Source organism: Phocoena sinus, chromosome 2 (genome assembly GCF_008692025.1).
Source record: "Phocoena sinus isolate mPhoSin1 chromosome 2, mPhoSin1.pri, whole genome shotgun sequence".
NCBI lineage: Eukaryota > Metazoa > Chordata > Mammalia > Artiodactyla > Phocoenidae > Phocoena > Phocoena sinus.
Window position 1 is genome coordinate 6,879,507 of NC_045764.1, and position 25,167 is coordinate 6,904,673.

The window sequence follows — 25,167 nt, forward strand, 5'->3', positions numbered from 1 at the left end:
CCCTCTTTTGAGAAGATTCTGGAGTTACTGTCTACATAAACCTTTACCCTAAATACTGATGTCAGAACTCAAGAATCGTGTGCTTTCAGATCGGGATTGACACATACACACTACTATATATAGAATAGATACCTAACAAGGACCTACTGTATAGCACAGGGAACTCTACTCAATACTCTGTAATGGCCTATATGGGAAAAGAATCTAAAAAAGAGTGATGTATGCATATGTATAACAGATTCATTTTGCTGTACACCTGAAACCAACACAACATTGTCAGTCAACTATACCCCAATAAAGTTATAAAAAGAAGAATCGTGTGCTTTCGGACGTCGAAAGTTTACACAAACATTCCCAGATAGCAGCACCAGATGTTACAGTTTTGACTATTCCAAACAGACGGCATGCACTTTGGCCAACGCTGACCCCAGCTCACTGTGGAACCCCACTCTACATCTTTTCTGTACATGGTCTAAACTCATGTGTTGAAAGCAAATGTTTGCAACTGGTGGGAGCAGGTGGTTATAATGGTAACTAACTTTACAAAGCGGTTAGTGAGTGTGGTGAACCTTACGTGCCAGGCTGAGGACACAGTAGCGACGTGACCTGATCTGCATCTTGAAGGATAGAAAAGGATGAGAGGATAAGCATCAACACCAGTCCCACGGCAGGACAGGCTCAAGTTCAGGGGCCAGTTCAAGACCTGCCTGTCTGAGGAGGGATCTCTGAAGACTAATTGTGAGAGGGAAGCCCAGAAGGTGGGAAAGCATCTTGAGTTACCTTCTAAAACTTCGGACCCATGGTAAGGACTCAGTCGGTACCTGCCAATTCATATATCAGTCCAAGGTAGCAGAGCGATATTTAGACTGACTGGAAGAAAATATTTCTTCAAGGTTAGACACAATTTTTCACTTTGGCCAATAGTTATTGAGCACCTATTTTGGGCCAAATATTTTTTCCAGATGCCGGGAACTATGTCAGTGAGTTGGACAAACACCCTGTTCTCATGGAGTTTATATTTTAGTGAGAGTGGCTGAACAACTAAATTAACATTACAATAATTAATATGTAAGCCCGTTGTATTGTCTGAGCAGACAAATCACCTCCTCATCCCCACTTCCATGTTTAAGGGGCCTGTAATGAAGGGCACTGCTGGAGGGAGAGAACCTTCGTTTAATAATTAAACAGGCATTAAGAGAAATGACCTGGCAGCAGGTAGCTTTGGGTCCAGAGCCTCAAAACTAAGCAGAGAGGAAATGACAAGAAAGGAAATGAGTAAGAAAGTACCACTGGGAAAGAGTTCACCTGAAATTGACCAGAGCTTAGGGGAAGTGAGGCTCTACAGCACAGCAAAGCTTTCCTCCCTGTTCCAGGTACAGAATGAGCCACACAACAAGAATTCGATTAGTGTTAATTACCTAATCCATTTTCTCCATTAGTTTCCTGTCTTTTCCCTAACTCTTTAAGTTTTTGCACAGCCTAAAAGTTGAGAATTACATTTTATTTGGACATACTGAGGACTTAAGCCCAGGAGACAGCCTCTCAGATAGCTCTGAGGGACTGTCCCAAAGAGGGCAAGAGAGGAGCCAGGACGTATAGGAGTGTTTGCAAAAAAACAACAACCCCAAAACAAGCAGTTGGAACATCAAAAGATTACTGCTAATTAAAGAAACACCGGACATCTGGAGTTAATGAATTTGGCCCACTTCTGTGTACGGGAAGATGCAAGAGCCTGGACTCACTGAAATCATTCCTTTGATATGCACCTTAACTATCTGGGGCCAGTATCCTGCTTTTCTCCATCCTGAATCCTCTCAGGGTGCACAGCGTGGGGGAGGCTGCAGTGGCCTTGATGGCTGCAACCTCCTTTGTTTACTGATTTGGCAGGTCACATTCTCTGTCCACAGAAGCTGCCTTTCCTACTTTCCTCGAGCCCTCCTTGACTCTATGACAGTAATTCCACGGCCAGCAAAGGGTTGAACTGGAAGATTCTCCTTGCTCTAATGGAACAGGCAACCAGATTCTCAGGTAGCCACCAGCCTTTGAATATCCTCAACGGCCAAGACCTATTGAGGCATCCCAGAGTCTTCTAGTGACTCCGGGGCATGCAAAGAACAGTCATACAGGGGATCTGAAATCACACTGCCAGAGATGCACTCTTGTAGGCTAATACACATTTGCAACTTCTCACATGAAGCTGAAAGAAGATCTTGTTGGAAAGTCACATGGATTGACGTGGGTGTGACTCACCCATAGAGGGGAACGTGGGAGTGTTATGGTTGATGGGACACATCAATTCCTTTTCAGTCATTTCTTTACCTGTCTCCTTTGTCTTTTGCAAATGGATGGCCAACAGGTTCTAAAAAAATGCTGAGCCCTTCCAATTTCCACCTCCGGCTACATTTTATCTAACTTTAATAAAAGCAACAGCAAACAGGAGTTGGAATGTCCATGACACGCTTCCTGATCTGTACAAACCTCATACTAAATATGTTATTCACGGGCAGCTTCTTACTCAGGGGCAGAAGAGGGGGAACAGGAGGGTAGGAGGAGAAAGGGGAGAAGGAAGGACAACGCCTCTGGAAATAAATTCAGACAATTAAAATTCCACCACATGGGCAGCAACGTCAGGAAAGATTTCAATGGAAGAAATGATCTTGGCCTAAGAAACCTTGACACAGAGCCTCTGACATCAAGGTTTCTGGAAAAACTCAGCCAGGAAAAGTTTCGTATGTGGCATCGCTGCTTTTGGCAGAGAACTCGAAAATGGAAATGAAACGCACAGGCAGGCCACTTCTAAGCAATTTCAAGTAAGTACAGTCATAATTCATCTTTAGTCAAACAATGTGAGATTTTAATAAGAGCAACAGGAAAAGTTCTAGAAGGAAAGAACACTTCTGATTTCCATTGTTCTGCAAACACTCCCTCCCAAGCAGTGATTTATTTTACCCCTCCCACCCCCACCCCAGTTACTAAGTGGGAGTCTGGTTTCTGGAACAGGAGAGAAGGTAAACCATATCCTTTTATTCCAGTAGAGGAGAAGGGTGATTATTTAATTCTTACATAATTCCAGGCAGATGATATGCACGGTGCAGTTGTTTATGTGATTTTGCAGAATTTGTGCTTTCTTAGCCTCCCACCCAAGTAGCTGGAAAACATCCATGTGGGGAGACAATGCTCATGGGGGCCTCGGCTCTCTTTTTGGCTTTGAGATGGTGCACTGTGCAAAGTATTTAACCTCCTTCTGTTTCATCTGCAAGATGGGATGGGACTGGTCGTTCGGAAACTATTTATACAAGCCTCAGTGTTGCCATCAAGGTATAGAAACTGTTTCTAAACTGCCATGTCATCCACAGAAATTTCGTCACATCACAGTAATAACAGCCATTATCTTAAGCATCTACAAGTCCTGATTGTGACCCAAACTTGAATAGACTCATCACTTAGTGTTTACTTAGACTTCTCCCACTCTTAAAAGTTCTAGATCTCTATACTAGAATAGATATAGGACCCCAAATACCAGTGTTTTGGGTGAACAGTGAAGCTTGGGGGGAAAATGGTATAGAACAAGGTTTTTTGCTTTTTAAAAATTTTATTTTGAATAATGATAGACTCATAAGAAGTTATAAAAATGGTGCAGAGAGGTCCCTTACCCCCTACACCCGGCTCCCCGCCCCCAGCATCCCCCAGTTGTAACATTTTATATAACTATAGCACATTATCAAAACCAGGAAAGTGACATTGGCACAATACCATTCATTAGATACTATTAACTGGATTCAGACTTTACTGCCATTAGAACCCATTTTTAAAACAACGTGGACACAGCTAGAGGTAACCTGAGTCATTTGCATGAGATTTATTCTTGGAGGGAACTTGATATAGGGAATTTGAGTTTGCTGTCATCAGACCCAGATACTATGGACAAATTATTTGTCACTGAGCCTCAGTTTGTTCATCTGTAAAGTAGGAATAATAATACCACCCAAGTAAGCTGTCATGAGGAAATACCTCCAGTCCAACGAGAGTGGCATATATAATACTAGGAACTCCAAATATAATACTGTCCTTGGTTCCCTCATGAGACCTGACACTTCAGCACCCAGGATTCTGTAGGAATCCCAGGTGCTCTCCCAATAATAACCTGGTTTTCGATTATTCTTGTTATCATCATTATCTTGCTCAGGCTAGTGCTGTCTCTTATAATCAACATCCCTGACAAAGGCACATCCTCAAAAGATATGAAGGGAGAAGTTTCAACTCCGGGTTGGGCTTAATGTCACTTCTCTTAGAAGCAGCCCCTTACCCCAAGAAAGTGATTTGAAAACTTTGGGTCCGCCCTGCTCCAAAAGCCATCCTCCACCAAGCAAGCTAGCTGGCCTGGACTCTTCGTGCTCCTGGGGGCAGGAACCCAAGCTGGACTTGAGGACCGACTGATCTGCATGGTCCTCTCTATGCTCCCCTCCCCTGGCTCTGATGTGTACCCTGGAATTACCCTAAGGCTTTGACGCTGGAAGTTAGAGGAGGAGGCATCAAGCAGTCCCTAATTGTGGGTCTTCTTTTCCACCTTCCCGACTACCTGCCACCCTATGCAAGTGCCCAATTTGCATTAATTGCAGCCTTGGTCCTGAGGGTGCCGCTAACACCCACAGGGGCTTCTCCTCCTCCTGGTTTTATTGTGTCTCACAATGACTTGTCTCCAGTAAGCCAACTGGGCAAGCGCCATCCTTCATTCTCTTTTTGGTACAGTGCCTGCCATACCTTAATGCCCAATTATAAAAATACAATAATAACCCTCCTCTGGCTTACCGTTCTGGAGGCAGCGCGGGGCCTCTAGTGAGCCTGGTGTGGATTTCCCCAGATCGGCGGTCCCGGGCAGAGGTCCCAGGGTCCCTGCAGTGCTGGTTGGGGGATGGGGTGGAGAGAGTCAGGGGGACATGAGGGTTATATGGAGGAAGGTACACAGACAAGAGGGAGTTAAAGAATGGAAGTTGGGGCTTCCCTGGTGGCGCAGTGGTTGAGAGTCCGCCTGCCGATGCAGGGGACACGGGTTCGTGCCCCGGTCTGGGAAGATCCCACATGCCGCCGGCTGGACCCGTGAGCCATGGCCGCTGAGCCTGCGAGTCCGGAGCCTGTGCTCCGCAACGGGAGAGGCCACAACAGAGAGAGGCCCGCGTACCGCAAAAAAAAAAGAAAGAAAAAAAAGAATGGAAGTTGGGGGGTGGGTACCTCAGCTTCAAGGAAGCCTGAGGTTCTCGCGGAGAGCTTCAACCCTGGGGCCAGGATGATTGTCTTATTAGAACCTTGGCTCTGTCACCCACCAGCTACTTACTAAGGACAAATTCCTTAACCCTCCCTAGCTTCGATTTTCTCCTCTGTAAATGGGGATAGCAATACCTACCTCTGAGTTCCTATATTATGAAGATAAAAGTGGGAAATAACAAGTACTTAGGGCCTCAATAAGTGTAAATTTCCTCCCCACCGTAACCTTCTAGAAACATCCAAGCCCAACACAGCCTGGAGATGTTCGCCTGTCAACACGCAGGCGCTGAGGGCCGCCAACGTACGGTGCACCCGGGCTGGGGGATTCTGTTCCCGCCGACCTTCGGCGTTGGGTGTCAGATCTCCCCTGGGGTTCCTGGGTGGATCGGGACAGGAGGAGCTGCAGGATGCCGCGCTCCTGCGCAAACCGAGAGGGCCATCAGCTAACCTGGTGCGAGGGTTTCGGCCTGAAAGGCAGCTACCGTCTTTCCCGAGAGGCGAGGTAGGGGGGTGGCGGGGCGGTCTGGACGCCAAGGTCGCGTTCACTGCTCCCGGGAGACCGGGTGGCGCGCGGGGCGGACCTGAGGGGGCGGCCGCTCGGGCGGGCGGGGCACGTGGGCGCGCGGCCGCCAGGTGGCACCACGGCCCGGGGCCTGGGCGCCGCCGCGGGCGGGGCGCGAAGGGGTTAAGGAGGCGGCGGAGGCGCGGCGGCGGCTCTTTCGGGGAAACCCACCGGGGCGCGCGGAGGCGGGAGCGGCCGTGGGCTGCTGGGCCCGGCGCCGCGCCGGGCGGGGGCGCGGCCAATCGGGCGGCGGGCCCGGCGCGCGCGGAGCCAGGCGATATGGAGGGAGGCGCGGCGGCCGGCTGCCCCTGACGCGCCGCTCCGAGCCGGTGGTCGGCCAGCCCGCGCCGCCCGGGGCCCTGCGGCGCGGAGATGAGCAGGTCGGCGGCGCTCCTGCTCTGCCTGCTGGGCTGCAACGTCTGGAAGGCGGTGACCAAGACGCTGCGGGAACCCGGCGCCGGAGCCCAAGGTCGGTGCGCGGCGGCGGGCTTTGTGTCGGCCGCGGGCCTGCTGCAGAGGCGGCGGCGGCGGCGGGGCTCCGGGGCCGCATTGTGGCGACGCGGCCGCCCGAGCCCGAGCCGCCGCCACCGGGCCTGCAGCCCCAGCGCCGCGCTCCCGAGGGGGCGGCGCCGCCCGGGGGCGCCGAGATACCCGGGCAGACGCTCCCGGGGGGCCGCGGGCCGCCGGGGTGCGGGTGGCACAGCTGTTGCCGCCTCGCGTGTCTGGTGTGGATGTATCCGAGGGTCCTTTATGCGCGCCGCGGACACGCGGCACCATCTCGTCCTTCGCCCGGGCGAGAACTGCAGCCCCCGGGTCGCCATCGCCCGCTCCCCACCTCGGGGCTCGGTTCTCGAAGCCCGATCGCGAAGGCTACGCTCGGCCCTTTTGTTGCGGCGGTCGAGGGGGTGGCCGCCGCCCCTGGGGTGCCCCCTGCGCCCCGGGACCCCGAGGTCCGCGGCCGCTGCCCGCCTCCAGCCTGCCGCAGTTTGGGAAAGTTTCGGGGTCTCCTCCCCCTCCCGATGCGACGTCTTTAACAGGCCTTAAGGGCTCTGCTCGGCGGCCCAGGAATCATCCCCGGAAGGGGAGAAAGAATTGGAACTGGGAGGCCCTAATCAATTTTTTAAAAATAATCATTTCCACGGCTGTGTGTCGCCAGCTCAAGGCTTTTGTCTAATCTTTGGCCTCTGCAAATATGCTTTCCAGCCCTGGGAGGAATGTGCTCGCCTCTGAGAATGGCCACGAGCCTGTCTTTTGTTTTCAAAATAAGAATTTGTTTGGGGGGGAAGCCCGAAGGTTCCTTTGCACGGGTTTGTGCGGTCGAAATCGAGGGCTTCTCTGTTGCCTGGCTTTTCGAAAGGGTGAGTGAGGCCGTCGTAGATGCACATCTGGCGTTCACACAGGACACCAATGCCGGGCCTCGCTGGGCCTCTCTGGTCTCCCGGGAGGGCTTCCCTGCAGCCCTGGAGACCCTCACCCGCACCCCGACCCCCAGACTCCTTGTCCGCGTCCTTTCCTCGAGGAAAGGTGTGTGTTCTGTGAAGTCCGCCCAGCAGATGGAATGCACGGGGAGCTCCATCCCAGCTCGCTCCATCCCAGCTCGCTCCATCCTAGCTCGCTCCATCCTCTTGCTAGGACCCTGCCTTACGCCCTTTTCCATATGCTCGCCCTCTTTCCTTATGGCAAATATTCAGAACCCAGAGCCCGGGAGTGCCTGGGAGCAGAGAACCCTGGTGGTTTTCCACCTCTCATGTTGAGACAGGGAAGGGAGTTCCTACCCACAGTCGGTTGGGGTTTGGTTTGTTACCTACATGTTGAATTCAAGGTTTTCATATTCATCGCTTGCTGTATCGTTTGCTGGAGTCTCTTTCATGCGTCGCTTTTTCTATAGCTGTGATGGGACAAGACCATTCTGAATTGTGTATAAACTTAGTAATGTGTATTACGGAAGGGGGAACATTGGCAAGGTACAGAAAAGACTGTCTCTTCATGTAGGAAATGAATGTTTAGGACATTAGCTCATCAGTGTTGAATTGTAGCCTCTTTCATTAATCCCCTACTGCTCTTTGAATCAGCTGTTTCAATGAATATGATATTTGTGTTTCAACAAGGCCATTAATTCCAAAGAATGGGTGGAATTTTTTGTTTTGCACTTGGAATAGGGATATGGAAACATTAAGTTTGTGCACTTATAAAATAGGGGAAGGCATAGCCTTAACTGGAACAAAAAAGTCATGAAAAAAACCTACTAGGTCTAGGTCAAACACCACATTTTGCAGAGAGCTTGCTGCTAAATATTTTATCTGGTAACTAAAGTCTCAGAAATGGAATATTCTGTGCGGTGAGTGAGAAAAAGTCAAGCTGTGAGATGTTTATGCACAGCTAGGAGTACCTTAGTATATTGTGTGTTTGGAGTGGAAGATCAAGTATCTTGGAATATTTTTCCCCAGGATTACTTCCTTGTTTGGGTAGGATGGCTTTTTAAAGAGCTGAGCCCAGGAGCTCTGCTAGAACTCAGGGTCTCACTACCTGGCATCTGGATTTTGAACTAGTACCGTGTTTTCAGGGAATGGACAATTGCTCCTTTAACTGTAGAAGGTCGCCTTCACCCCACTGAGTTCTTCAGACCATTTTGAAATTTATCTTGTAACATAGTTTTAAAATTCATGGCTTCTCTGCGCTCCGGGATCACATACACAATGAAGGCAAATGCTTTCTCTGATTTCACTTTGCGTTTTCCGCAGCAGGTTGTAGAGGGTTTTGCACAGAGCTGGTGCTCAGGTTGTGTTGAAAGAAAGAGTAAAGGATTGAAGACAGCTAGTGCATATTCTAAAGGGCAACATGCATACACTTTAAGAAAAAAACTTCATGCTTACCTGCCCGGAAACCTAATTTGTAAGAGTTTTGCTTTTATTGGAGAAACTGTTCCATGAATCGTACTTTATTTTTTTTTTTTTTGTGGCTGCGCAGTGTATATGGTATCTTAGTTCCCTGACCAGGGATCAAACCCATGCCCCCCTGCAGTGGAAGTGTGGAGTCCTAACCACTGGACCACCAGGGAAGTCCCTACGAATCATACTTTGAACATGCATTGTGCTCACATAGATGTTATGCACCAACCAAATGTAGATTAGGAAAAACTACTTAGAGACCTCAAACACGTAAATCATAGGCCAGAGCACCCCAATTAGATTCCTAGGCCTAAATGACACCTTCCTTTTTAAATGAATCCTTGTTATGTCAGAGGAAACTAACATCTGCAAAATTTCTCGGCATCACTTTGCTCTTTATATATTCAAGATAAAATTTAAAGTTTGGCTCTCCCTACTGTAGCCGCTTTGAATCAGCAAAGGGATTTCAAAGGCAACAGTTAGCTGTCACCATGAGGCTTGGCTTTGCCGGTCGTGAATTTGAACCAACTCTAGCATATGATGACGTGTTTTTATGAAGTGTTTCCATTTGAGTTGCCCTAAAGTGGTCATAGTATCTAATTTTTTTCCTGGGAATTTATAGAAACCGTTATTCACAAGTATCTACTAATTCTGACTTTCTCCACCTCTTACGCAACTGTGTGCTAAGACCAGCTTGATAGAGGGGGCCCCTACTTAAAGAGTGGTAAGCTGTGCAGACGTGCTCTATGAGATGTATTCTTGAACCCCAGCACTCTCTTTATGTGCCAGAAGAAAGGTCAGAGCTAGGTTGCTGCTTATTCTCTAACAGTAAAGTATTTTGCAATGATGTGCTATTTTTTTGTTCCTCTCAGAAAAGCTACAATCTATCATCACATTGGAGGTGAATGGTTGGCTGTCTCTCTTCTCTGCAAAAGGTCTATTCCTGGCCAAATTCAAATTTCGGTTTTTAGAACATCGTGATCAGTTGAAAGACCAGGAAGGGATGTAAGCTATCAGGAGGATTATCCAACAGGCATGACTTACGCTGACAGTATATTAAGAGCATAACATCTAAATAAAACTCATGGGCTCACATCCTGGGAAACTGCAGGACTTGAACTTGCCAAGACCTCTGGACTTCCTTGAACGCCAGGTGTGGGAATTCTATGCAGAAGCAACAGCAATGTCTAGGGAATTTCTGGCAAAGTCTTTGAGATGAGTTTAAGAATTATTTCTGTATCCTACTTGTACTTGTCCTGTAATACTTGGTAACTTACAGCTTATTAGCTTAGAAACCTAACCAAAAGAAAGAAAATATTGCATGGATTTCCGAACTAATAGCTTTCAAGTGAAGGTACTTTCTCAGTTTTAATCAAGCCTTCATTTTAAACAAATTACTGATATGTCTGTAAATCTGTTTATTTTCATTATTGTTGGCAAATGCTAATTTAGTAGTTTTATTAAATACTGCTTACTAAAAAAGCACACGGAAATAAGTTGGACAGGCAACAGACGTGTATAATACTCTATACTGAAGGAAAAATTGAATATAAAAACATTTCAGAAATCTAGTTGGAAGAATTTGTCCTGTGATAACACATATACATCAATAATGCTTTTATAGTTTGCTTTTATATATGACTTCCGGACCTTTAAAGACCACAGTCCTGGCTAAATTATTCAGTTCCAGCAAAAACGGAAGTGAATGTATTTTAACAGTACTTTTTAAATTAAGCATCGGCACCCTAAATAGACCAACTCATTATAAGAAGTGATCGTTCTTCAAAATTCTATATTGTGACCCGATGGTATGCCCTACATGCAGAAAACCATTACGTACTTTTGTAAAGTCAAACTTGTAAATAGGCAACATTTGAGGCAATTAACCACTTTAGAAAGGGTTTCACAATAAGTTCCCTTAAAATAAACAGTTTATTCCGCGTATTTAAGGCGACTCCACCTTCCTCTGATCAAGCCTCTGTTTGAAATGTTTGCAGCTCCTCTTCCTCTCAGATAAAAGGGAGGCTGCAAACATTTGCCCGTTTTCTTTCATTTACCCCTTGCAGGATCTATTAACTCATAGAGATTCCAGTAATTAAACCCTATTACGTGGATGACTCCAACTTTTCTCTCTCTTGCCTTGACTTGGTGTCATAGCTCTAGTTCCTTCTGTCCAACAAGCTACTGGACGTCTCCATTCAGTGCATGAAGCTGACCTCAAACTCCTCAGCTGCCAGCCTCCTTCTCCAGTCCAGCTTACCTTAAGTTCTCTATTAAACTGGACTCAAAATCTGGGTGTCCCCTTAGATCCTTCCTCTACCTTATAATCCATACAGTTGGTCATTGTAAGGGTGCATATATAGAGCACATTTATGTAGATGTCTTTAGATCCAGGTAGGTGTGTTTAATCAGAAGGCGCTTCTTGGTCAAGTTTATACTTCTTGTTCTGCAGGTGAGGAAACCCAGGCCCAAAGAAGTGAGGGGATCTCAGATAATGGTGTTCTCTAGCCGCACAGACCCTGTGGAAGGTGGAGTCATGGCCTCCAAAGATGTTCATGTCCTGATCTCTGCAACCAGAGAATACAGTAGTGCTTTACGTGAGAAGAGGGACTCTGCAGAGCTAATTAAGTTAAGGATCTTCAGATGGGAAGATTATTCGGGATTATAAAAGGGAGGCAGAAAGCTCAGAGTCAGAGAAGGAGATGTGACAATGCAAGCAGAGGGTCAGAGCCAGAGACGGTGAAGATGTTTCACTGCTGGCCAGGAAGACAGTGCCAGGGAATGCAGGCGGCCTCCGGACGCTGCAAAAGGCGAGGAAGTGGATTCTCCCCTAAGGCTTCCAGAAGGAATGCTGCCTTGCCAACCTTTTGGCTTTAGCTCCGTGATGCTGATTTGGGGCTTCTGACCTCCAGAACTATAGGATAGTAAATTCATGTTATTTGAAGCCACTGAGTTGTACTTTTCTATGGTAGCAATAGGAAACCAGTACAGAGACTGACCCCCGAGGACTGTGAGAGATGGTGCACCCATACAGCCAGGGTAATGGTACAGCTTGGACCACTTTGGGGGACCAAGCTGCTGAAGGTAACATTTGGAGGCTTGCATCTGTTTAACAAAATTCTGCCAAATTGGAACCCTGTTGGGGGCCCTTGGGGAGAGCCTTAAGGGCCTTCCCACCATCACCACCAAAATAACGATTTTTTTTCCCAGAGGAGCTCGGTGGGCTGTGACTTTTATTTGTAAGCAAGGTGCATCCAATTATCGGTGTTCCTTCTAGCGCGGGGATTACTCACACCTGCAGGGAGAAGCGATAGCCTCTTTTAGAAATTTGGCTTCACTTGGCTCTAATCTTTGTCGAAACATACCTGTCGGTAACTAAATGAGGTAAAAGAAAGTTCCGACTGAGTGTCACCATCAGCCCCCGAAGCCATCGTATAATAAAATGATAGGGGACCCCCAACGTGGAACGGCCTCCCAGTGTTGTCTCAGAGGCTCAGCACATCCCTTTGATGTTTCTCCGCCTCTCTTGGGCCAGTGAGCCCCACCAGCTCGGGGGCCTGGGACCACCAGAACCATTAAGGACTCCCGCAGGGAAGGGGGATGGGATGAGTTGGGAGATTGGGATTGACATATATATACTACTATATATAAAATGGATAACTAATGAGAACCTACTGTATAGCTCAGGGAACTCTAATGCTCTGTGGTGACCTAAATGGGAAGGAAATCCAAGAAGAGGGGATATATGTATATGTACAGCTGATTCACTTTGCTGTACAGCAGAAACGAACACAACATTGTAAAGCAGCTAGACTCCAATAAAATTAAAAAAAAAAAGACGCCTCCTGCAGGTGGAGGACAGAGCAGTATGGAAACACCCAAATCAATCCTCGACACAGCCCCGATTGCAGAATGCAGGAAGAGGGAGACTGCTTGGTCTCCTGCAGTTCCTATCCCACTGGGAGCAAAAGACTAACATTCACCTTAGCCCAGAGAAGGGAGCCACCACTGCGGGGTCGCTGGCCACTCGGTGGAGTGATGTGGGGATGGGAGAAGGGGAAGGATAATGAAGTGTCTCCTCCTGAGGAGCAGACCTAAGAATGGACAGAATCCCGAACCATCTCGATTTCAGGGCTTTAGCCTAAAAGTAAACAAAGATTGGAGAAAGGGAGAGAATGACTCCCTTATTTGCAGGCCGAAGACCTTGCCTCATGTTAAGGCATCATTCTTGCCTTCCCCTCCCATCTCATCAACATTCCTTCACTCATCTCTCTTCATTTTCCCTCCCAGGTACTTGTGCAAAGCAGCGTGTCTTTCTCCCTCTGTTTCAGTCTGTTCTTTCAACCCAGGCTCTTTCCACGTGGCCCTCTTCAAACACCATTTTAATTCATGTTTCTCTCCTGCAGAGACACGTTAACTCTTTTCCCGTTGCCCAAAGTATGGCATCTAAATTATGACGTCTGGCCTTTCCTCATGTGCCTGTTCCAGCTTTAGCTCCGTTCTTCGCCGCGTTGAGATCACCCCCTCCGGCTAGAATGTTCCATCATTGTCCCCTGGGTGATGGTTGTACATCCTCACTTCCCTTCACTCACAGCCATGCTCCCCTTTTCCATTCTTAAAATACTGTATGAAAACAGTATGCTAAACACTTGTTAGACGAAAAAAGGGTTCTGTGGAGCTTCCCTGGTGGCGCAGTGGTTGAGAGTCCGCCTGCCGATGCGGGGGACACGGGTTCGTGCCCCGGTCCGGGAGGATCCCACATGCCGCGGAGCGGCTGGGACCGTGAGCCATGGCCGTTGAGCCTGCGTGTCTGGAGCCTGTGCTCCGCAACGGGAGAGGCCACAACAGTGAGGGCCTGCGTACCACAAAAAAAAAAAAAAAAAAAAGGGTACTGTGGAGGAGACAGTATATTTTGGGGTAAGCTTGATTCTTTAGGGGTGCTTACTTTTTCACATTTTACAATCCAATTGAAGAAGAAATGGAAAAATAAATTAAGGACATCACCAAGGTACTTTAATGTAATTAGGCAAGAATCTCTTAACATGAAACCGTTAACAGTTGCATGACTAAAATACAGCCGTAAGTTGTCTGTGATGTTTATTTCTAGAAAATTCGAGGATTTGCCCACAGTAGGCCACAAGAAGTTGTATTTGAGAGAGCATAAGCACACAGAACATCACTTTGTGCTCCTCAAAGTTGTAAGTTAGGTGAGACACGTCCTTTTGGTGATCAGATATTGAAGCAGCGACAGTATTGGTTAGACAGTGTTGGTTCTGTAGTGATTTCCAGTATCAGCTGAAGCTCTGAATAATAATTGCAGAAACAATTAGGTAAAACTCACAGTACTTACCAAGGGTGGGGTGGTGAGATGATCAAATATGGATTTAATATGTTCAAATAGTTTGAGCCCTTAATTGAAGCTTAACTTTATATAAAACATATAAACATACTCAAATATGAGAACTGGCAAGATCTTTTGGGATTGTGGGAAGTAGCCAGTGGTGTTGGAAAAGCTGGCTTAGGAGAAATTAACTTGGAAGTGAGCACTGAGTTTGTAAAAGATTGGTTTGTTTCTTATTTGTTTTGTTTTGAGCTGTACCCCACAGGGATAGAGAAGCCTGAGTGTAATGAGAAGAGGCAACCATGTCCAAGTCAAATGAACATTTCATTTGCCTAGACTTCTTAGAGCTCAGAATTCGAATAGAAAAATTATTGAATACATATTGAAGGAAAGATTTTTAATGTAATTTTGACAGAGCTGAACTAAAGACATAAATGCTTTGATGAAAGCTAGCCTCAATCCGTAAGGTGAATCACATTAGTAAAACCTCTGATTTCAAACCAGTAATTAGTAGCAGTCCTATGGATGACTTTATACCGGTTGTAGTCGAGTGTGGCTGTGCTTTGTTTCCTCAGCCTCACAATTAGCACTTAGATCTCTCCTCTTAAGAGAGAAAGGTCAACAACAAGCATTTGTTAATGAAAACCTATCTTAACAGAGAGAATTAAAGCACGTGTAACTTGGGTCTCTATTTTATTATTAACAAGCATTCTATTTATTTGCCTATTCTTAATTTGTTTGATTATTTATAATTTATAGTTGATTTCTAATAATATTTTATTAATGATCTGGATGAGTACATTGCAGGAATATTGATCATACTTTCTTCTGAAATAAAGACTAAAAGGGGGTGTCTTAGTCCATCCAAGCAGCTGTAACAGAATACCATAGACTGGTTGGCTTATAAACAGCAGCAGTTTATTTCTCAACAGTTTGGAAGGCTGGGAAGTCCAAGATCAAGGTGTTTGCAGATGCGATGCCTGGTGAGAGCCCACTTCTGATTCGTAGATGGCCATCTTTCTGCTGTGTCCTCACATAGCAGAACGGGTGAGAGAGCTCTCTGAGATCTCTTCTTAATCAGGGCACTAATCCCATTCATGAGGTCCCCACCCTCGTGTGTGTGTGTGTGTGTGTGTGTGTGTGTGTGTGTGTCAGGGTAGAGAAGGAATAGGAGAGAAAAAGAAAACAAAAATAACCCTTCCAGAGTCTATTATTTGCATCCTACCAGTGCAAAACTAGAGGTTATATAGGGCTGTTTCAGTGCCTGTTCTCCTCTTTAAAAGAAACCTGAACAGGGACTTCCCTGGTGGCACAGTGGTTAAGAATCCACCTGCCAATGCAAGGGACACGGGTACGAGCTCTGGTCCGGGAAGATCCCACATGCCGCGGAGCAACTAAGCCTGTGCGCCACAACTGCTGAGCCTGTGCTCTAGAGCCCGCGAGCCACAACTACTGAGTCTGCCTGCTGCAACTCCTGAAGCCCACATGCCTAGAGCCTGTGCTCCACAACAAGAGAAGCCACCGCAGTGAGAAGCCTGTGCCCCACAATGAAGTGTAGCCCCCCTCTCGCCGCAACTAGAGAAAGCCCGCACACAGCAATGAAGACCCAACGCAGCCAAAAATAAAATAATTAATTAATTTAAAAAAAAAACCCTAAACATACATGCCAGTTGGAAGGTGCAAGAGTCGATACACTCCAGCAAGTACCAGGATCTCTTACAATGACTAAGCAGCTTCTAGAAGTTACTTGGGACACTTCATTAACCTTTTTGAGTCACGAGTATATTGATTCAATTCCTCATAGTCTAATAGTCTTTTTTAAAGTTAAGATAATAATAAAGTTCTAGACATATCTATTCACAGAAGTCAGCTATTTTGAATCAGAGTTGAGCATACCAAGAGATGGCCTGCTGTAAAAAGTGAAATTTCTTGAGATTTAAAATCACCCCTAGAGACTGGGTATATCATTTGGAAATTGAGGCCAGATAGGATTGTGCCCTTATCTCCTCTGCTTGTGCCACTAACCTATAGAAATGTACATTGGGTGTTACACATGCATGTGCATGTCTGCATGTAGATTTCACAGAACTGAGCCATCCCAGAAATCCTTGCTGGGATTCGGGGAAAAGTGGGTGCTTGAGTCAGGTCCTCTTTCTTCAATTCTGTTTCTTCCCTCATATGGCCTTTCCTAATGTTTAGTCTATTTCAGAGCTGTCTGCTTTTTTTTTAGAAGCTGTATCCACACAAAGAGCAGTGACACCTGTGTACGGCTTCCCTGCTGTATATATTGTTGGTACTTTCAGCGAAGGTACTTTCCCCAAGTCCTTTGTCTGAGTTCTTTGGACTTCTACCCAGACAGACAGATTTAGTGGCATAAATAGCCTTTCTGTTGTTTATATTAAAATAGAGATTTTATAAAAGGAAAGGATTTTTTCCGAACTTAGAACATTTCTTGCTGTGATGCCCACGAGATAGGAGTGTTCAGCCTGACGCCTGAATGTGGACCCTCAGAGCCCAGCATTGGTTTGGTGTTTAATGTGATAGAAAAATCATCCTCTGAGAGTTGCTGATCACTCTATTATTGTCTCAATATTTTTTGATATTAAGAAAGTCTGTGATTATTCCGAGTTAGGAAAAACAGAATAGCATTAGATCCGTGTAGGTCTGTTATTCTAAATATTGTAATACAAGAGGGCAGTGCTTCTTGAGGATGGTGTGAAAGAAGTTACTTGTGTTTCATGTCATTTGAGTATTTAAAATATTCCCATCTAATCAGAGTTGGAGGAGATTGGTTTTTAGATGCCTCCTTTAGAACCAGGTTTTTTCACTTTTGCTCAGCTGGATCAGTTTCTTTCTTTGTTACCTACCATCTGCTAGACATGTTTGTGACTGTGTGAGAAAGCATATGGGAAAGGGATAGAGAAGTTAATGCAGTCAACTGGTGAGTGTGGAGGACACAGTGTCTGCAGTCTGGTCAAGTTTACAGCCCATCTGCTGGAGCCCAGGGAGCCCTCTTAAAATATGGCTCTGCTCTCCAGGCAGAGTACCTGCAGGATTGTTCCAATGTTACTAGTATGGCCACAGCAAAATTAGGTCTCCTTCCTAAACAACGTTCCTTGGCAGATACTCCTATGGATACATTTTTTCCTTTCCTATAAACTTAAAGACTGCCTAGTGAAATGAGACTCAGAAAGTGATCCTTTTAGCTCACTCACCTCTGGGCAGAGCAGACTGTTAAAATGGCTTTTAATGCACAAGTTGTATTTTCTTTAGAACTGATTCTTGTGCTGTAACTTAGGTTCTTAGTTGAAGTTAAAATTGATAAAAATGCTCCTATTATGAACTTTCTCCCCTACTGTTTGAACCAGTTTTTTGAAACTATCTTGATAAACCTCATTTGCCTTTTTAAATTTAAAGATAGAATCATTGCCTATAATGATGGTTCTTTGAGTGTCTTGATGGAAATCTGTTAGATGTCACATTAAATATTAAACTTATGCATTCCAAATCAATACATGTTAAAATACTATATAAATGCTAAGTAAGTATGAGAAAGGAGTTGCCAGCTCTTAGACCAGGGCTGTTGTTTATGTGTACTCGTTAGATAACATTTTGTTAATTAGGTGGAGCTATTCCCTGCTCCTATCTTCCCATTTCTAAATTCAGAATCCCTAGGGAGATGTTTACCTGAGAGAATGGTCTGGAAAGACTTGAAGTTAGATGCTTCCTCACCTTATCTCTCTGTTAGCTGCTTCATGGCTGATTAGCCATTCTTTATACACCCTTCCCCTCACCTATCTCCACACCCATCTGTCTGCCCACCCACCTATCCATTCATCCATCCATCCATCCACCCACACACTCATCCACCCATCCACCCATCTATCCACTCATCCACCCATCCATCCATCTGTCAACCCATCTATCTATCCATCTACCCATCTTTATACCCACCCATCGGTTCATCCATCCATCCAACAGAGTCTGCTTGCCTTACCTTTCACCACCAAAACACTGATGTTATTATCTTAAATTTATAGGATCCATTAGATTTTCAAGTGCTTTCAGAGCCATTATCTGTTTTGTTCCTCATAATCCTGAGAGGTATTTGGGAGAGAGATTATTCCTTTTTATACATGAAAAGCAATGTGGCTTGCAGACATGTGCTGGTACACCGTGGAGGTGGAGGTCCCACCCGCACACCCTCCTCTGCTCTCCTCTTAGCCTGTCTCTCAGTTGTTCTAGGGATTCACACTCACTGTTTCCGAGATAATTTTCAAAGATAATTAAGACCCAGCCCCTCTTTTCTGGAACTCAAGCTCCCATGAGGGGAAAACAGGGATAAGCAAAAAGCGAAGCGTGCAGGGTTGCAGGGAAGGGAATGACTGGCTGGGCTGCCGGAGAGGCTTTCCCAGGGAAGAGGCTTTGGAGCCGGGGTTTGAAGGCTAAGAATTAATCATGTAGAGAAGGTTGGCAGGGAGGCACACCCAGGGCCACACCCCCATCCCTGTGAATCGTAGCTCGTGGCGGGGACATAAGAATAATGGCATCATCGGCAACCTTCTGAGTTTATTGATAAAGCATTGGAAAATGAGTTGGTTTTTTTCTTTTGTTGGAAAAAGTATCAGTGGAGTTGCTGAATTTGCTAATAAACTCATGTCTCATCCCACGGGGCATATTGAGTAGTGGGTGTTATTCTTAAGTCTGTGAACTGGTTGCCACGCCTATCTGTCTTCCTCTCCCCAGTTACCGTAAAACCTCTTTTCCCATCTATTCTGCTTGGTTGGTTAATCTTCAACCACATAGTCCAACATCAAAGGCTCTGGCTTTTGCAGCATAACTTTCTGTAACCTGAGCCTCCTCTGCTAATCATGTGTAGTTTATTTAGAAGGCAGTTACTGGTCTTTGTTCCCCATCTCCTTTCCTTTTTCCCCCCATTCTCATTCTTGCTTTTTCAGTTGAGTTAAGAGAAAGTATCCACCTCACAGCAACCAAAAGGGCACAGAAAGGTCAGCCTCCTTAAAGTCAATTTCAGCCGCAGAAGGAGGAGACTTTGGTGTTTTGTTGTTGTTTTAAGTTTTATATTGGAGTATAGTTGATTTACAATTTTGTGTTAGTTTCAGGTGTACAGCAAAATGAGTTAGTTATACATACATTTATTCTTTTTCAGATTCTTTTCCTGCATAGGTTATTTCATTTATTTATTTATTGGCTGTGTCAGGTCTTGGTTGCAGCGCGCGGGCTCTTGGTTGCAGTGAGGGGGCTTCTCTCTAGTTGTGGCATGCAGGCTCCAGGGCGCGAGGGCTCTGTAGTTGCGGCGCGTGGGCTTTGTTGCCCCTCAGCGTGTGGGATCTTAGTTCCCCAACCAGGGATCGAACCAGCATCCCCTGCATTGCAAGAAGGACTTTTAACCACGGGGCCACCAGGGAAGACCCCATATAGGTTATTACTGAGTATTGAGTAGAGTTCCCTGTGCTATACAGTAGGTCTTTGTTTATTATCTGTTTTATATATCGTAGTGTGTACATGTTAATCCCAAGCTCCTAATTTATCCTTCCCTGCTAAGCTTTCTCCTTTGGTAACCATGTTTTCTAAATCTGTGAGTCTGTTTCTGTTTTGTAAATAAGTACATTTGTATCATTTTTTTAGATTCCACATATAAGTGATTATGATATTTGTCTGTCTGTCTGACTTCACTTAGTATGATATTCTCTCGGTGCATCTATGCAAATGGCATTATTTCAGCCTTTTGTATGGTTGAGTAGTATTCCATTGTATATTTGTACCAGATCTTATTTATCCATTCATCCTAAGTGTTGATGGACACTTAGGTTGCTTCCTTGTCTTGGCTATTGTCAATAGTGCTACAGTGAACATTAGGATGCATGTATCTTTTCCAATTACAGCTTTCCCTGGATATATGCCCAGGAGTGGGATTGCAGGATCATATGGTAGCTTCATTTTTAGTTTTTTACGGAACATCCATACCGTTCTCCTTAGTGGGCGTACCAATTTACATTCCCACCAACAGTGTAGGAGGATTACCTTTTCTCTACACCCTCTCCAGCATTTATTGTTTGTAGACTTTTTGATGCTGGCCATTCTGACCAGTGTGAGGTGATACCTCATTGTAGTTTTGATTTGCATTTCTCTAATAATTAGAGACGTTGAGCATCTTTTCATGTGCTTTTTGGCCATCTTTATGTCTTCTTTGGAGAGATGTCTATTTAGATCTTCTGCCCAGTTTTTTGGATTGGGCTGTTTGCTTTTTTGTTATTGAGCTGCATGCACTGTTTGTATATTTTGGAGATTAATCCCGTTGTTGAAAGTAACCACTTATGCCTAGATCTTAGTTTGTATAAGAGTGATTGAATGTGCTGTGTTTATCTTTCCGAGTCCAGAAGTGATCGAGATAAAGGAGCTGATGGTAACTATTGTAGTGACCGGTTGGGAGCGATTTAGTTCCCAGAGGAAAAGGCCCCTCTGGTGGTCCTCATGGGAGCAATGGGGAGACTTCTCAGTGTAGGGAGTGGCTGCTTGGGAATCAGGAGGTCACTTTAATTCCCTCACTTTTGCAGGAATTGAAAGGTAAGGTGCAGAGTGTTGTAGGGAGAGCCCGGATTTAAGAGCTGTTCCTTTATTCACTCATTCATTCATGGATATTTAGTAAACCCCTCCTACTCTTTGTCAGGCAGTGTAAAATAGATTCATGACCCCTACTCCGCCGGGGTTTACAGTACAGTGGGCGCAGTGAGCTCTTCAGCGAGTAGGACTGCTGCTCCAAACGGAGACGTGTACACTTAGGTCTGCTGTGGACACCTGTGCATGCAGCCCCTGGTCCTTGCTTTTGATGACACCAGCCCTGGCCTCTTCTGTGTGGTTCTGATTACAATGTCATCTTTCTGGATAACAGTCTAAGTGACTTCCTAGCTTGCTGTGAAAACACCGGTTTGCTAACGAGTCAATTAACAACTGTCACCAAAAAAAGAAAAGGGAAAAAAATTATATAATCATATCTAAAATTGAACTTGAGAAGCATTTTCCATTTCGCCCCACCCTGTTAGTGTATATAATATAAAAAGTTGACATTACCTTAGACGGTAGCATGAAGCCAAACTACTTTGAAAAATAAAGGCCTATGGGTCAGAAAGAGAAAAACAAGTATCGTATGTTAACGCATATATGTGGAGCCTAGAAAAATTGTACAGGTGAACAGGTTTGCAGGGCAGAAATAGAGACACAGATGTAGAGAACAAATGTATGGACACCAAGGGGGGAAGTGGCAGGGGGTGGTGGTGGTGTGGTGAATTGGGAGATTGGGATTGACATGTATGCACTAATATGTATAAAATAGATAACTAATAAGAACCTGCTGTATAAAAAATATAAAATTAAAAAAAAAAGACCTGTGGGTAAAGAAAAGGAAGACTCTGTTACTTTAGAGAAAAGGTAAATACAACTGAAAAATGTTATACAATGAAATGTAATATAATGAAAGGAGCACTTGATAACTTCCTGAGGTGATGTGCCTAGTCTCCGTATTACCTTTAGGTGTGGAGCAACCAGAAGGAAAGCCAGCCGATCTTGCTCTGCTGACCGCTGCCGCCCAAACTCCAGTATGGACTTGTATCCCTGGCAGGTCTGGTTCAACGTGCATCCTGGTCCAGTGGGTCCGGTGTGGCCCCTAAGATGCTACAGCTCTTACCATGCTGCCGGTCAAGGGACCACACTTGAAATAGCGAGGCTGTCCACTGCCAGTCAGTTCCTAATGTTTAGAGACAGACAGAGGCAGAGCCAGGAAGCAATCCGTTTTGTCTGGCTCCTCTCATATGCCCTGTTACTCGGCCACTGCGCCTGCCACCAGGTAGACGCGCTGCTGCTTTTTCCTTAGGTTTTTAACATCTCAGTTTAAAGAAAGCTACCTAGAAAATTCATTCTCACCTTATTCAAAGCCTAGCTTCAAGGTAGGTAGGTGGGGCTTCCTTGGTGGCGCAGTGGTTGAGAATCTGCCGGCTAATGCAGGGGACATGGGTTGGAGGCCTGGTCCGGGAAGATCCCACATGCTGCAGGGCAACTAGGCCTGTGCGCCACAACTACTGAGCCTGTGCGTCTGCAGCCTGTGCTCCACAACAAGAGAGGCCGCGACAGTGAGAGGCCCGTGCACCGCAATGAAGAATGGGCCCCACTTGCCAAAATAAATTAATTAATTAATAAACTCCTACCAAAAACAAAAAGATAAGGTAGGTGATGTAGTCCACTCGGGTGTTGTGATGGACACAGATGTCTTGGAAGGGGCTGCACATCTTTTTCTATGTGCGTATTCACACCCTTAAACATCCATACAGTTAAAATGTTTATTATGTACTTAATTATGTACATAATAAAAACTGTCCACAGCTCCCGTGATCCTGGTTGTGCACTTCGTGTTCGGTTATCGTTTTTTTTTTTTTTTTTTGCGGTACGCGGGCCTCTCACTGTTGTGGCCTCTCCCGTTGCGGAGCACAGGCTCCGGACGCGCAGGCTCAGCGGCCATGGCTCACAGGCCCAGCCGCTCCGCGGCACGTGGGATCTTCCCGGACCGGGGCACGAACCCGTGTCCCCTGCCTCGGCAGGCGGACTCTCAACCACTGCGCCACCAGGGGAGCCCACGCATTCGGTTATCTTTAACCTGCCTTTAGACCATCTCCAGTTGGACTGCGTATGTTTCTGACCTGATGAAAATAATTTCGAGGAGCAACAGAAATACCGATATTGGTCTGGTTCCGGTTTGCACTTGATATTGAACTGCCTTTTTATGCCGTTTCTTTTTCTGTGGAGTGCAGTTCTTACAAACCGTGAAGCTTACACGTTTTTATCCGTGTTATGGTAGTGTGGTTTTTTCAGATTGTGCAAATGGCATCTTGAATAAGCCACTTATTGCCAGCTGTTTGGGGCTCATTTAAAGAAATAATAGTAACAATGACTGCTGTTACTCAGAGATGTAGAGTCCCGACTTCTTTTCCATAATTATTTTAAAAGACTAACGACTGACTAGATCTTTGAGTTGTTTTATTCAAAAGACGTGGTTTTTGCACCACACCTAGATGACACAGTAACACAGCTGCCAGCTACCCCAGCTGTGTTTTTACTTCGTTGTCCCTGCATAGAAGGTGGTTCAGGCACTGTCGAGGCAGCAGGATTCCAGGGTGACCTTTCCGTAATTTATCTCCGTGGAGATTCTTGGCTGCCTGAAGAGTCCCAGAGACCTTAGAGGAACCAGCAGAATGATTGATCTGTGTGAACCTTTGTCTTTCTGGCTCATGGGGGTTTTATTTTTGTTTTGTGTTTCTAAATGAAGGAGGTGGAGTTGCATCACCTAGTCAATTACCTCTTGAAATGTTCATTTCCTCGCCTCCGGAGCAGTGCCACTTGCCCAGGTGAAAGCCAGTATGCTCGGGAGTGGGCTTTAGACACAGCTGGGCCAAGGCTAGTTCCTCCTGTAGGGCATCTGGGGCTGAGGAGGGGACACAAGAGAAAGGAGCTTAAGAAAAGCTCTCCGCTTCCCCCCGCCCTATCCTGGCCCACAGCATCCCAGCCTTCAGCGCTGAGCCCTATGATCAGGGTCTTCCTGCCTGAGGCTCCACCTCTTTATCTCAGCATATCTTGAGGGCTCTTCCATCCAAAGACACACCTGTGAAACGGCACCTCCATGGCCCTGTCATCCCTCAGATTGTCCACTTCTCACACCCCATTGCCACAGATGCTGCTGTCTGTGCCGTCTCTCCGTTGTCACCCCCAAGTCATCCCTTAACCCTCTGCTTTCTCTCTCCCTTGACTCCGGCCTCTCCCTCTCCGTGACACACCGTCCGGGCTCCCGTGGCCGTGGCTTCTCCTGCCTCCTCTCCTCCTGCTGGGGTTGCCCTTTCTTAGTCTCCTTCGGGTCCCTCCTTTCCTCCACTTCCTCTTGAGAGGAAGATGTGATCCAGCGCTCCCTCCGTGGACCCTCAGAGCATCCTCTTTCCTCTGGGGCTTCCATTCCCAGTCGTCTTCCTGATGGACTCCCCAGTCTCCATCCCCTGTCCAGCCTCCCTCCTGAACGCCTGTCTGTGCTTTCGCTGTTTGGTGGATGGATGTCTTCACTCCCGGGAGCCCAGCTCTCGGGCTTTGCCATGCCTTTGCACCAGCCGCTCCTCCAGGCCAGAATACTTTAGGCCGACTAACTCATTTTCACTCTTCCTAGAGCATCAGATGTCATCCCCTTGGGGAGCCATCTCTGGTCCCCCCTTCCACTCCTTCAGGTCTGTGCACATACCTTTGCTCTTTATTCAACAAATATTGAATAGGAATGCTTCGGTGTTCCAGGCACTGTTCCAGGTGCCGAGGGTTCAGCAGAAAACTCCATCCTAACACTTGCTGCCCTGTAGCGAGCAGTTGTGTGCGCGTGTCCGCCATCCGTCTCCCTTGGAGGCCAGAGCTGCCCCTCACTCCTGGCTCCCCCGGGGTCCTCAGTGTTTGCTGAAAGAGCAAATCCGATTATGCTGATTTTCTCTTCTCCTGTCTCCCTCTTCTGCTGCTGTCTTTCCACCATCTCTGGCAGGAGCAAAAACAGGGAATACAACTTCATAATTACAAGATTAGCCAGATAAAATTTCATCACTGTTTCCGCCTTCTGCATATAGTTTGTTGAAATTTTGTGTGTGTGTGATGCAAAGTGTGAGTTGAATGCTTCCTTTGTTTGATAAATTTGCTCAGCTGCAGCCAGCAACAAAAGTTTCCTTTCTGCCTTGTCCTTTGTTCAGAGCTGAAGAACTCAGTTCTTTGAAAGGGAGAGAGGAATATTCTGCTTATAACCTATTCTGGGCAGTTCCTATGCCATGAAGACCAAAGTATTTTGCTGGGGAGCAAGCAGAGGGTTTTCAAATGTTTTTATCTTGTAATACATCCTCGCTTTCTCCTGAAACAAAGCAACGCAAGGCAACAAATAGACTCTTAGTGGGCTATTACTGGCAGAGGTGCCAGATAAAACACAGGACACTCAGTTAAGTGGCGTTGCAGTTAAACAATGACTAAATTGTTAGTGTGTGTATGTCCACGTATCGCAGTGGACGTAATTACACTAAAAAAGTATTTGTCGT

General features: G+C 46.1%; 1 protein-coding gene across 1 annotated transcript in view; it reads left to right on the forward strand.

Annotated features, from left to right (window-relative positions):
* FAM171A1 (family with sequence similarity 171 member A1) overlaps positions 1-25,167 on the forward strand; it is a 144,592-nt gene that overhangs the window by 13,377 nt on the left and 106,048 nt on the right. The window contains 3 exon segments of the mRNA XM_032617629.1: positions 5,623-5,764; positions 5,896-6,258; positions 6,260-6,293. Of these exon segments, the coding sequence (XP_032473520.1) occupies positions 5,623-5,764; positions 5,896-6,258; positions 6,260-6,293 (539 nt within the window).